General features: G+C 39.0%; 1 protein-coding gene across 5 annotated transcripts in view; it reads right to left on the reverse strand.

Annotated features, from left to right (window-relative positions):
• Positions 1 to 14,100, reverse strand: part of EPHA6 (EPH receptor A6) — a 353,748-nt gene that overhangs the window by 53,255 nt on the left and 286,393 nt on the right. For 3 of the 5 annotated variants that reach the window (XM_083736224.1, XM_083736225.1, XM_083736228.1), the window contains one exon: positions 10,324 to 10,449. The exons of the other annotated variants lie outside the window; for them this stretch is intronic. In XM_083736224.1, the coding sequence (XP_083592350.1) occupies positions 10,324 to 10,449 (126 nt within the window). The remainder of the gene's footprint in view (positions 1 to 10,323; positions 10,450 to 14,100) is intronic. 5 annotated transcript variants of the gene reach the window in all.

Genomic DNA, 14,100 nt, shown 5'->3' on the forward strand with positions numbered 1-14,100 from the left:
AAAAAGATTATTTGCATTAGTGAAATATGTTGCTCATTTCCCAGTCCTCCTCTGTAGCAAAAATGTATCTCATTGTTCTATTATTTCTGAGTAGTTTCTTGGTCATGTTGCTGGATTTACCAAAGGCATTATAATATTTCTGGTTTTGTATTTAAATGGCTGAAATCAGAATCTATTATTTATAGCCCATGCTATTCTTGGTGGATACAACCCTGTGCACTCAAAACAGTGCTGAGGAGAGGGGGTGTTACTAAGCTATGTATACGACCCTTTTCCCTTAGACTAGAATATATAATTAACATTTGATGTTTGTGACAAGAACATCCAAGTCATTCTAGTACTAATTTACTTTCTGTATTTACTTGACAAGCCTTTTACTGTTTGTGTTCAGGAGTAAGCCATCACTCTAAAACTACCTAGAAGAAATAACGCAATTTGCATGCTAATCAGGGTTTTCCATCAGATGTTATTTAGATAATGCTAATAATACAAAGACGTGAATAATATATGCAGAAATACTGTAATGAATCATCTTGCATGCAAGACAGGAAGGAATATAATAAAACAACAAACACATTTTGTGCAAATGCCTGTATTGGTTCCATTTGTAACAAATACCAGATAAAATGATAGAAGGAATAAAGAAACACAGGTACTTGAGAAGAACCTTGTCTACATCTTGCCTGTTATTATTTTTCATTCTTTCTCCTGCCAACATAGCATAATCAAATAGATAGCATAATCAGAACTGCACACAATAGTCATGATGCAACAATCCTGAAGACTAACAAAATGGCTTTATAATACTTTCAGCAATTTCTGTCTGTTAAACTTTCTTTGAACAAAAATTCATGGATGAACAAATGGGCACCCAGTTGGAACTAGTGGACATTCATGCAATGAAATGGACAAAAATAATTTAAGACATTGTGAATATGAAAGGACAGACCAGTTCAAACTACCTATCTGCAGTGCTGGATAGGGCAGAAGTATCCCTCCACTCAGCTTGTCCTCTGCCACCAGGGGAGCTCCACTGTTGGCAAGGCAGCTCTTCTAGTGAGTGCCTTATGTGCCAGCCCAAATAGCAGTAGCCAGCAGACAGGCCCCAAAACAGGCATTTTTGGGGTGTGTGTGAGAGAGAGGGCAGAGCTGGGCTGGCACAGGCATTGCTGTATCCTGCAGCAGCCTTGTGGCACAGCAAAAGGGCATTTTCCCACGTACCCCCCACCATTTTCTACCCTTGGTGATGAGGCATATCTGTTTCAGTAACATTGGGTTTTGTCAGTGAAATAGTTGTGAGAACATCTTCAAGTGAACATTCTACTGTCTTTTAATTTAGAAATACAAGATATCGTATTATGCCAGCAAAATGGCTGCCTTTACAGCATGCAAAGCACACAGAGAGCCAAATATATTACAGAGCTCCCTAAAGGGTTCATAGGGAAACATTCTGTTTACATTCCATAGTTACAGAACAAAGGCTGTTATCTAGAAAGGCTGGGTGGCAGGCATTGCTCCCATAGATAACAACAGATTGCCCAACTGAACTCAATGGGAGCTGTTGACTTACATGGAAGATCAGCTGTCTATAAACATATTATTATTGTGAACCATTATGATATTTTAGAACAAATGAGACAAGAAAGTAAACAGGCTACCATCAGGCAAAGGGTTGAAGTGGTGTAAACCTGCTCCTGTTCATTGACCTTCACTCTAACCTGGAGAAAGATATATCTGTACTCCATTATGATTAGAATAAAGGGAGATAAATTCCCTGTTTACACAAAGACCATGTATAGACTTAAAGAGGGAGGGGGAAAATCAGGATCAGAGCAGAATATTTAGCCCCTGAGGTAAATATAAACCTCCATCACACATTGGAGGAGGGGATAGGTTTGTACCCACAGTCTCCTCTGTCGATCAGCATGCAATCAGTGGGCAGTTTGAATTGAACTAACACTTTCTTTGGGCATTTGAGGACCCTGAAAAAGCAGGGATACAGCTGCAATCTACGGAATGAATGCCAGTGCAAACGAACATTTTTAACAATGGGCAGGATGACTGTAATAAAACTGCCTGAATAATTACCCCTGAGGGCCTTATAGAATAGCACACCCTGTGGTGGCACATCCAGTATCCAAAAATGTAATGTGCCTATCTAAATTATTCATTTTCTTAAAAGAGCAAAGGATGAAAATACTGCTTCTCATAAATTGGTCAGTGCAACTGCTAACAATACAACCTATTGGCCCTCTTATCACCTGGGCTTATGTGATTTCTATTGTGGGATTCAGAGAAAGTGAACAACTAGATAAGAGCGCCATGTGCAGATACTTGCCCTTTAATATATGCAATATAAACCATCTGTTTATAAAATAAACCAGGTTTTTATTTTATACTTTTAGGCTGTTGTTGACATCCATTTGTCTTGAGAGACAATGGGGTACTCCTCTGGAGGTGAAGTCAAACTGCTGCATTAGCAGCACTAAAGTAACCTGCCGGGGTGCAAGCCTGGGCACTATATATGGAGGTCCTGGGCTGCGCAGCTGTAATCCTGAATGAAGTACTAAGGAGTAAGCCCCTCAAATGTACTTCTGAATAAAGTTGCATAGGATTGTGCTGTACAAACACAATCCAGCCAAAGTCAACGCTTGGAAATCAAATTGATTTGAATCGGAGGAAGTGGGCGTCAGAGACACTTGAAGTTGCTTAACTCTAGTGGATTGTACCCTTAATTATTTTAAAAGCAAGAATGATAGAACTATCAAGTGCCATTCAGAATCATGTAATTTTTTTAAAATATAAGAGCTATTTTATTTTCAACTCATATAATATATATATATTTAATTTAATTTCTATTTTTTATCACACCAAAGGATTTTGACAGTGTGTAATTTAATTGAATGGTAGAATGATGATCGAGAATGGTGGCAAGATATTCAGAACACTTTTCCTGTCGTTTTAAATACTGAAGCAAAGTCCATGCTAATGAATTTTTTAAAGTATCAGATTAATCTCCCCCAAATAATAATACATTCAGTGCACACTAATGTCTACAGATTTTGTTTATAAGGAAATGCTGAAAAATATGCAAAAGAAATAGGCATAGTAAATGCACATTATATACCCACCCCCAGAAATACACAAATGCATACATACATACAGCAGAAAAACAGAAACTGGGGCTATAAAATGGTTCAGTTTAAAGAAAGAGTGAGAACTCTTTTTTTTTTAACCGGATGGTCTGTGTCTTAAAATACCCGAATATAGATAGCTACCCCGTACTCAAGCTGAGAAGCTGAAGTTATGCTTCACCTTGTTCAAGCCAGGTGATCTATGGGATGGCTTTCCTGCCCTCATATATGCAAACTATTTATGCATTTGTCTTAGGCTGATGGCTTTTTCAGTGGTGGCCTCCTAATTATATAATATGGCTCTCATGCCTCCTCCTTTATTGCGTTTAAAACTACTCTTGATATGTTTACATTTTGATCTCTTTATGCATTTTTGGTAGCTGTTTTGTGTTACCGATGTTTACAGTTCATTTTAAAAATCTGTCAGTGTAGATTTTAAATTCTTGATTTATCATAGAATCATAGAGTTGGAAGGGACCCTGAGTATCATCTAGTCCAACCCCCCTCCAATGCAGGAATACCCCCTTACTGGGATCAAACCTGCAGCCTTGGCATTATCAGCAGCATGCTCTAACATACCCTCTAACATTCCACATGTTCTCCACATTGTTGGGCGGGTTCATGTATTAGTAATTCCTAGTTGGTGATATTAAGTGGCAAAGTCATTCATCCAAGCTACAAAGTTTCATGGCTAAAGTAGTCTTTTTAGGAATGAAAATACAGGTACTTTCACTTTTTTCAGATTTTGCAGTCCAGGAATCACAGGGACAATATGCACATACAACTAACAAGACACATTTTAGCAAAGTAATAAATGTGCATAGACAAGTGTAGAGAATTTCAGTTGTGCACAAAAAAGGGTTTTAACTTTCACAGGCAAAGAAACCTAAAAAAGATAGGCAAATGTTTTATTAGAAATAATACATATATACAGTCGTACCTCAGTTCTTGAACAGAATGCATTCCGGGAGTCGGTTTGACTTCTGGAACTATTTGAAAACCAAGACACTGCTTCCGATTGGCTGTAGGAGCATCCTGCAGCCAATCGGAAGCCACAGAAGCCGCGCCGGACGTTCGGCTTCCAAAAAGCATTCGAAAACTGGAACACTTACTTCTGGTTTTTGATCTTTCGGATGCTAAAACATTCCAAGGCATTTGGCAACCAAGGTACGACTGTATCTTGAAACCTTTGAGAACACTATCCTTATCACTATGAGCCTCTTTAAATAAATAAATAAAACTAACTGTGCAACAAAAATGAACCTTTCTTTCCATAAATGAAGAACCATACTCCAGCAGTGTATGGAGGATATTTATTTTTTGTCTATGCTGCCGTCTCAAGGTGAGAAATAATAAAACATTCAATGTGATATAAGCAATTGAACTTACAAATCACAACGAACCAACTGCTAGGTAGAAACAGCACCTTCACTCCAGAGGAATAGAAGGAAATATTTTTAATTTTGCAGTGTGCTATTCTACAGCTTTAACTGTAACTCCTCCTGAAGTCTGATGATGCAGTATAGAAATTCATTCATAATAAATAATTAACACAGCCACCCACCCTCCCTCCCTCTTGTGCTGGGCTGCGGGGATTGGACTGAGCATAGGTGTCCTTTTGCCCAGCTCTGCCAGCTTCCTGCTAGGCACCGCTGACAAGAGTGAGAGAAGCTGCATTCCCTCTGGTATGGAGCTCCCGCTTCTGCCTGCCAAATGTGCAGATGGGCAAAAGTGCTGTCAACAAGATGGCTACCAGTGACAGGCAGTGGAAGGGCCCCAAACTGAGTGTTCCAGAGGTGAGAAGGAGCAGGGATGCAGTCTGTCTAGGATCTGTTGGATCCAAAGCTGGTCCTATTGCCATCACATTGGGCCTGATCCAGACCTGAGCATGGCACTCATCCTGTCATTTTCTTTCCCAGTCACTGTGCACAGCAGGGCTGCACATGGGGCAGTGGCCCCACAGCCTCCTAAAGCCATACCAGCTGGTGGCAGAGGTTTGAATTGTTTCTTAATTGGGTATTTTTGAGGGGGAGTTATGAGCAAGAATAATGTTATACAAACAAGTACACCAAGTTTTCTCATGTCATTGTATATTACAAAAATAGCATAATAAATGTGGAAAGATATCTACAACATATGTTTCATTATTAGTGGTCAATGTAGAAGTTCTTGGTTTATGAGTTTGTTTAAACAATTAGGAAGAAGAAGAAAAAAGGGGGAAAGGAAAAAAAGAGGGGAGAGGGGAGTAGCAACTGACTGGGGTAATTATAAATAAACAAGTAACTAGGCTAGAGCAACAACAAAACAATACAATAGCAACAATGTGTCAGGGAACTGCCATCGGAGCCAGAGGCGGAGGGAAGGCTCCGGAGGGATGCCGGAGAGGGTCCCAGTAGGGAGAGAGGCAGCCCATCTGCTGGGGAAGGAAATCAGCGTAGCACCAGTGGAGAAGGGGGGCAGATGGGGGAATCGGTGAGGGGGCTCCAGGACTCCTTGCCGGAGACCAGCAGGTAGAGCACGGGTCCTCCGCTGCCCACACCCTCCCTGCGCAGAAGACTTCCGCGCAGGGAGAGTAGGAGGAGACTAGGCGTCAAAGAGCTTCTTTGCTGGAAGAAGTTCAAGAAACGCCCACTGACGGATTCTGCCAGTGATTGAGACAGCCACGGATGGGTGGCTGTCCGGACAGAAAGGGTTCATCCAGGTAACCCAGCCAGGTGTGGTGACAACTTACGCACGAGCAACCCCTAGAACCATTACACAATGGTTATCTGTACCGCAGCATCTTAGTACATTGAAGAAATGGGTAAATTTCCCTCACACTGAACTGGTCACTGAAAGTCACCCAGTGGCTTGATTTGCACATCATGTTAAGCCCTAGTTAAGAACAAACTGGTCGAAAATGTATAATCTGCTGTTGGAATGGAATACACAGGATGAAACAGTTAAATCAGCTATGATCAAGTGGGCGCAAGACGTAGGTCATAACATTATGTTTGAGGACTGGGAACGGTTGTGGACCACCGGTATTAAATTTACGGCATGTAATGCCCTAAAAGAAAATATTATGAAAATGATTTACAGGTGGTACATGACCCCAGTCAAGCTTGCAAAAATTTACCACTTGCCTGATAATAAATGTTGGAAATGTAAAGAGAATGAAGGTACATTCTTTCACCTTCGGTGGACGTGTCCAAGGATTAAGGTCTTCTGGGAAATGATTTATAATGAAATAAAAAAGGTACTTAAATATACCTTTCTGAAGAAACCAGAGGCCTTTCTCCTGGGTATGTTAGACCAATCGGTGTTAAAGAAGGACAGAACATTTTTTATGTATGCCACAACAGCAGCAAGAATACTTATCGCAAAGTATTGGAAGACACAAGAACTACCCACCGTGGAAGAATGGCAGATGAAGGTTATAGACTATATGGGACTGGCAGAAATGACCAGCAGAATCCGTGACCAGGGAAAAGAGACGGCGGAAGAAGATTGGAAGAAATTTAAGGACTATCTTAAGAAACATTGCAAGATTATTGAATGTTAGAACGATGTTGACTTAGAAATTAAGGGGTTTCTAGCTGTAATGTAATTAAGAAAAGAAAGATTAAAAATTAAATCAGAAATTAGGGGAAGGATTTACTGAATTGGCTTGATTAGAGATTGGAATACAGAGAGGGGAGGTATGAGGAGGTCGGGAAAGCAAGTTATATGACCATAAGGGATTGAAATTATACCTGTTATTTGTTTTGTATGTATGTTTATTTTATTGTTATTTCTGTTTTCTTTTTTTTCTTTTTTGGATGTTTTTATGTTATATAATTTTTTGAAAACTTCAATAAATATTCTTTTTAAAAAAGAGAACAAACTGGTTTACTGCAAGTCTCGCTCCACTCTTCCCCCAGTTTTTCTGCTTTTTCACCAAAAAGTTTTTTTCCCACCAAAGATGAAAGAAGCTAGAGCCTGGCTTGTTGTAATGTATGAACAGCTCGTTATTTGTTTGGAAACACAGTAGGCATTCGAAAGAAAGTAGATATTCTCTTTAGGCTTTGCACAGCTATGTGAATACATTTATGTTACCTTCATGCTCAGAAATAAAAAAAATTGTCTAGTCTATATTTTCAGAGTCATTTTAAGCAGAAACAGGCATTTGACTGATCTGTTCCATACTTTACACTGATGTTTGCTGAATTATATACATTACTCAAGTATGAGTGTTGAACATTTATAGCAAACAAGGATTTTGATATGTAACTGACCAAAAATTTAGAGAAACAGGAAAATTATTCTTGTGTACAACTATAACAGCTGCAGAGCTTTCACCATTACTGAATGTTTCTGATTGAATGTTTCTCTGTTCTATCTGTATGCTTACTATGGAAAACACAGTCTCTAGCTTTCTGCTCTTTACATCTGTTGTCTATGGGACTTACTCTGATGAATTACCCTGGGCAGGAAACAGACCAAACTCTTAATCCACTTCAAGATGTCACAAGCCCACAAATTTCACAACATAAACCATGATCTTTTCTCCCTTGGTTGTGTTTTAAGTGCAGCCATTAGCCATACCTCTTTACTGTGTATCACAAAATCCATTCTACCCTCTTTCCTTCTCTTCTGCCATTCTCTACTTGAATGCTGTTAAGGAGGTTATTTAGCAGCCCTTCCTTTGGTATTATTTTATTTTATTTTATTTTATTTCTGCAATATAAGATATTACCTCTCTGTAAAAGTGATTATTAAGGCACATTTTCAAAATGGACACATAATAAAAATATGCAGTATGTATATGCCTTTATTGCTTTGTTTCACTCCAAATAAATGCTCCCAACTAATACAGCTATGAAGTCAATTCTGCACAAGCAGAGTGTCCCCCCCCAAAAAAATACTTACTAAAAACAGGAAAATATGAAAGTTTCTTTTACCAAGATATAATTAAAACAAGATTATTGACCTTAAAAGTGCTACATCGGAACATATTTCAACACATGCCCAGGATGCACATTGTCTGAAACAGATATTATGCCAAAAGTCAATTCCTGACCTCTGAGACTGTGGTTCAGGGCCACAGAGAGACCCTAATGGATGCAACCCACATGCTTGAAAAGTTAAAGTGGGAAGGAGATCAGACACCATGAGTAAGCTCTTCATGGCATCTCCATTACAAGGATAATATGTGCCCCAGTTCTTTATTAGATACTGAGACATGTACCCCATGTTTCAGTTGTTTCCATGCTACTGAAAGAAAATAAAAGGGAAATCTTTGACCAGTGATATTGCAGAATAACATTCTTTCAACCCCAAATTAAATCTGGCTAAACCTGGATTCAGTTATTCATTCTAGTAGCCCCAGAAAACATAAAGCAGGAAAGAGTAAATGTCAGGGTTACTTTCTGCTAGTGTGACCACACCTGAGCACATGTGTACGGTAACTGTGTCATTGTTAATTTTTGTTGCAGGCTCTGGAGTGCTTTAAACCATGGGTAGGATCTGGGGGCCGGATCCGGCCCAATCACATTCTAAATCTGGCCTGTGGACGGTCTGGGAATCAGTGTGTTTTTACATGAGTAGAATGTGTCCTTTTATTTAAAATGCATCTCTGGGTTATTTGTGGGGCATAGGAATTCATTCATCCCCCCCAATATAGTCTGGCCCACCACAAGGTCTGAGGGACAGTGGACTGGCCCCCTGAAAAAGTCTGCTGACCCCTGACAAAACAGTGCAAAAAAGTTGTCAGCAGTATCAGAACTGACAGTGCCCGCCACCTTTTGACAGGGAGTGTGCTGTGGTTCTCAACCACCTCATGCAGCAAGAGGCATCAGGTGACAATGTTTCTTTTCCCTTGCAGTACCCATCTGCACACCTGGGCACAGATTTGATGAGCAACCCAGGTATGCAGACCAATGGTTGTGCATGGATTACTTTTGTAGACTCAGCATGGCTGTCTTTACTTTAAAATGGTCTTTACTACAGTTACAAAGGAAGGAACTAAAATAAGCACATCATCTGGATGCCCCCCGTCATGTACATTTATTATTAAAATATACAATGCTGTATTCTGCATTTTTATTATGCAAATATGACCAAGGGGAATGAATTAATGATGTTTTGGTTTTTTAAAAAATACATATTCGGGTATTTTAAAGTGAGGATAAACAGATTTGATGAAGAAAACCTTATCCAGGCTGAAAAAAAATTATACTAGAATATTGCAAATTGTACTTGAATTTCAGAATGAATAATTGCTCCCTTATGGTAGTTACGGAATATTTTTTCCAGGAAGTATTTGTTAATTCAATCTATTCTTAATTGTCAGTTTATACAGCATAAGAATAATCCATTTATGTTGTGCAAGAGTAATGACCTCTCAGGTGCATATGGAAATTTCCTTTTAATACTATTCTGGTTGAAAGTAAAGAAAGTAAAGCAATACTTTCTTGCATAGAAATTAATATGTAATGATTTGAAGTGCTCTGACTATATTTTGTTTTACTCTGCTGTAGGCTGCACACCAGAGGGTTGTATAAGGTTGTACAAAGTATTTTAATACTATACCAGATTCCAAAGAAATTTCACACGGCTATTTTGAACAATACGAAAATCATTGGTATGTTATATACACATTGTGATTGCACAATGCTAAATTATATTCAAGTGTTTATCTAGCTGCTATCCCCTTTTACCGTTTCAGATTCACTGTTGTTTTGACATTATCTTTAGTTTTGTCATAGTTTTGTCATACTTATTTGGGCTCTACTGCATTTCTGATGAATTATAAACTTTGCTCACTGTGACATAAACTTCTCCAGTGCATACCCCGCAACTGTCCTGATTTTAAGCAGGACATCTCGGAATCACAGAATGTCCCTTTTTTTGTCTGGCGCTCTGGTGCGAGTCCTCAAGCCAGAGTGCCAGACCAAAAGATGGGCCCTCCAGCACACGTCAACAGGGTTGCGCCAGAGTGCTGGACTGGAAGGCACTCTGGCATGACAATCCTGACACCCCAGTTTTGGGAACAAAAATGTTGGAGGGTATGCCATTGCTATTTGTTTGATCTGTAACAAGAGTGAAATAGCAAGTATCTATTTAGCAAAATATGTATCATGTAACATAAATGCACTGTATTCCTCATTTTGGTCCCAAGAACCAAAGCTTCCTATCCAGTGCTTGAATGTTCACATGGAATACCTACCAGAAGAAATCCTGGGGGGCAAAGATCCTCCCCCTGACAGAGGATGTGGGGCTGGAATGTTATTTAAAAATCCTTCCCTCAGGAATCTTGGGCAAAGAGACTGCACCCCAATGGTCGGGAAGGATCCTTATAAAAGATAAAAATTGTCATTAATTATACAGACAGTTATTTTAATTGCTGAACAGAAGGTGTTGGTTGCAAAGAGAGAAAAAAATCCCATGACAATATTGTTAAATATTAATTTGTAACCAGTTTGTGGTTGAACAAAAAGCTGGTACGCTTCCATATCCAAATCAGCTGATGCCAGGCATAGAAAGGTTATTCAAGGGATGCCTTCATAATGAAACTTATTTCTGAGTATGGGATTGCTCTAAAACTTTTCTGATAATGAAAGGACACACATTTTAAATGAAGAAAATGTAAAATTTGTAATGATGATGATGATGATGTCAAAGAGAAAAACAACTACCAGACTTTTAGAAGACATCTGAAGGCAGCTCTGTTTAGGGAAGCTTTTAATGTTTAACAGAGTATTGTATTTTAATATTTTGTTGGAAGCCGCCGAGAGTGGCTGGGGAAACCCAGCTAGATGGGCGGGGTATAAATAATAAATTATTATTATTATTATTATTATTATTATTATTATTATTATTATTATTATTATTATTATTACCCCGGCCATCTGAATGGGTTGTCCCAGCCCCTTGGACTAGCTTCAAACAAATATAAAAGTACTGAGGTTACCAACACCAGGACTATTATCACTAAAGTATAATTTGGTTCTTAATGTCAGTGCTTTGGGTTTTTATGAGAAAGCACATGGGGACCGGGGAGGAGGGCAGACAATAATATTTGTACTATAAATCCACTGATAATATACTGTAAAAATATCCATACTATAAATCCATTAAAATGTTAACAGATACATTGTGTTGTTTCTCTTTTCATTAAATCCCATCAAGGCAGACTCTTCATGGCTTTTGCAACTATGGAAAAGTTGTGTATGAAGCCTGAGTTGGAACAATGATTGAATGAATTTCAAATTTCAGTGAATAGAAATATTAACTTTTGTGAACAAAGTATCATGCAGTTCAAACCCTACTAAAAATTCAGCAGAAGCCCTATGTACAGCATCAGCCTTTTTCAAATAAATTGAGATATATACTTGAAATTACTACACAAAACTACTTTAGGAAGTACTTGTTTCAGACGTGTATGTTCAGCTGGCATATACTTGAGTTTCTATCAGGGTGTGGGATGAGGAGAGAAAGACTACAAGTATGAAGAAGTGCCTTGCCAGGAAGCTTAATAATATGTTTTGCTAACTCTGCCTCACACTTCCATTATTTTTAGAACGAACTGCATGCTTGCTCCTCAGAGACAGACAACACCTGCCTCTCATTATAATCAGAAAATAAACAGGTTCCTTAATCTTCATGGGATGTAATTTTGTAGTGATTAACAGAAATGCAGAAAAACCCCAGAAAGAAAATTCAGATAAAACATAGTTCATTTATATCTTTTTAAGTTTACTTAGATACAACAACAAAAAGTAATGTTGGTGCTATGTAAACTTAGAAAGATATAAATAAATAAAATAAATCACCCACTCACTGATTTTCATTGCCAAAGCCTCATTATCCTTTGCGTAATATATGCTTCACTTCTAGCTTTCAGTGTGAGACATAAACAGTATATATTTGAACAAACAAAGCGTGCTGGGCTTTTATTGTATCTCTCAAAGAACATCAGGCCCAGACTACCCACTACATAAATCCACTTAACAAGAACTTGCTAATACTGAGATGAGAAAAAGTAAGGATGAGAATCAGGGGCACTTTCCCCCACTCTAATCACCCCACCCACCCCCCAGCAATGGAGTTTGAAAAGCTCAATTTCATAGAAGGGATGACTTAAAGTGGAAAAACAGTAATTCAAGAAAGGGTTAAATGCTATATTCCCCACTGCTGCTTCTACACTACAAAAGTATGACACTTACCTAAAACAGCCACTGGACTACTGCTATACACATTTCCATTTAACATACTGCTTGTAGCGCTGTAAACTACCATTTACATATATATTTGAGAGTCTTTAACAAAACCAAGTATGTTGTTTTAGTAATAAATCAATTAAACACAAAGCGTTAAGTAATGTTCACCTAACTGAGGCAAGCTTTAAATACTTATGGAATTTTTCTTAGGAAGCCTTTGCAAGACTGAGGTTATGAACTGCTCATTAAGCTAATTTAGATGGGGGAAGCGCTAAAATTCCAATTGATCAATTTTTGAAAAATATTTGGGGTCAGAAGCTCTCTGGTGTACCAGGAAAGTGGAACTGAGGATAGGCTTCCTTGGTAGGCCCTGCCAGGCACTGGGGTCACTGCAGCCGCACAAAGATGCTGCTTGCTCACACTGGGCCCTTTGATTATCCAATTCGGTCCTTGGGAGGGTCTACACTCATGTTTTTAATGTTAAGTACGGGTTAAGGAAGGGTTGTGGTTAACAAAGAGGCACAAATGGTGCATTGCTTTTAATGTTTGTAATGCGTTGTTAAAACGTGACACCAGAGGGTGTTGCAGAGCAACCAGCAGTGTTTTGACAGAAATAAACCCAACAACAAGGTAAGAAAAACAATTTAAATTACAAGTATGCCCTGTGGCATTTCAAAATGATATATCTAATATCGTTCTAATAACGTTAAACAGCCCTTGTCTACTTTTGTACTATTGCACAGCCTTACAATTGGAGAGATCCTTTTTGTCCTTGCCACCCTGAAGAATTTGGTGTCCTCATCAAACATGATCACTTCACTGCTAACACGAAACTCCATGTATGAACAAGTTATAAAGCACTGGTACCAACACTGATCCTTTGGGGAACCTACTTCTTGTATCCCTTCAGTGTGAGAACTAGCTATTTATTCCTACATTCTGCTATCTGTTTTTTTTAACCAGTTAATGACCAGAAGAGAACCTGTCCTCTTATCCCATGACACCTAAGCTTATTCAGATAATCTCAAACAGACAGACAGAGAAAGGAAGGAAGGAAGAGAGAGAGAGAGGTATCTGGTGGGTGACTTTATTAAATAATCTACATAATTGCTGCTTTTTCTGTAGAAATAAATGCTGCTAAAGGTGTATAATGAAGGCAACAGCCAAACCTCCATGGAGAGAGAGCATTACAGTGGTGCCCCGCAAGACGAATGCCTCGCAAAACGAAAAACGCGCAAGACAAAAGGGTTTTTCGGTTTTTGAGTCGCTTCGCTAGACGAATTTCCCTATGGGCTTGCTTCGCAAGACGAAACGTCTTGCGAGTTCTTGCGAGTTTTTTTCCTTTTTCTTAAAGCCGCTAAGCCGTTAATAGCCGCTAAGCCGCTAATAGCTGCTAAGCTGCTAATAGCCGTGCTTCGCAAGATGAAAAAACCGCAAGACAAAGAGACTCGCGGAATGGATTAATTTCGTCTTGCGAGGCACCACTGTACACAAATGGGGAGCCACTGCAGAAAAGGGCTGTTCTTGTGTTGTCATCCTGTAGGCCTCTCATGGAGAAGGTGCATAAAGGAGGGAATCAGAGGATGATCTCAGGGTCTGCGTAGGTTCATATGGACAGAGACAGCTCTTGAGGTATTGTGGTCTTGAGCCATTTAAGGCACTGTTTAAGTGTGAAAAGTGTGCCATCCATTATGTGTAGATCTTGCTGATTTTCTTGCCCAGTAAGCAGGCTACTATTTTAGATTTCAGTAGAGTGGGGATTGAAGGTTTCATTCGCTCTTTGT

The sequence above is a fragment of the Podarcis gaigeae genome (assembly GCF_964106915.1).
Source record: "Podarcis gaigeae genome assembly, chromosome: 4".
Classification (NCBI taxonomy): domain Eukaryota; kingdom Metazoa; phylum Chordata; class Lepidosauria; order Squamata; family Lacertidae; genus Podarcis; species Podarcis gaigeae.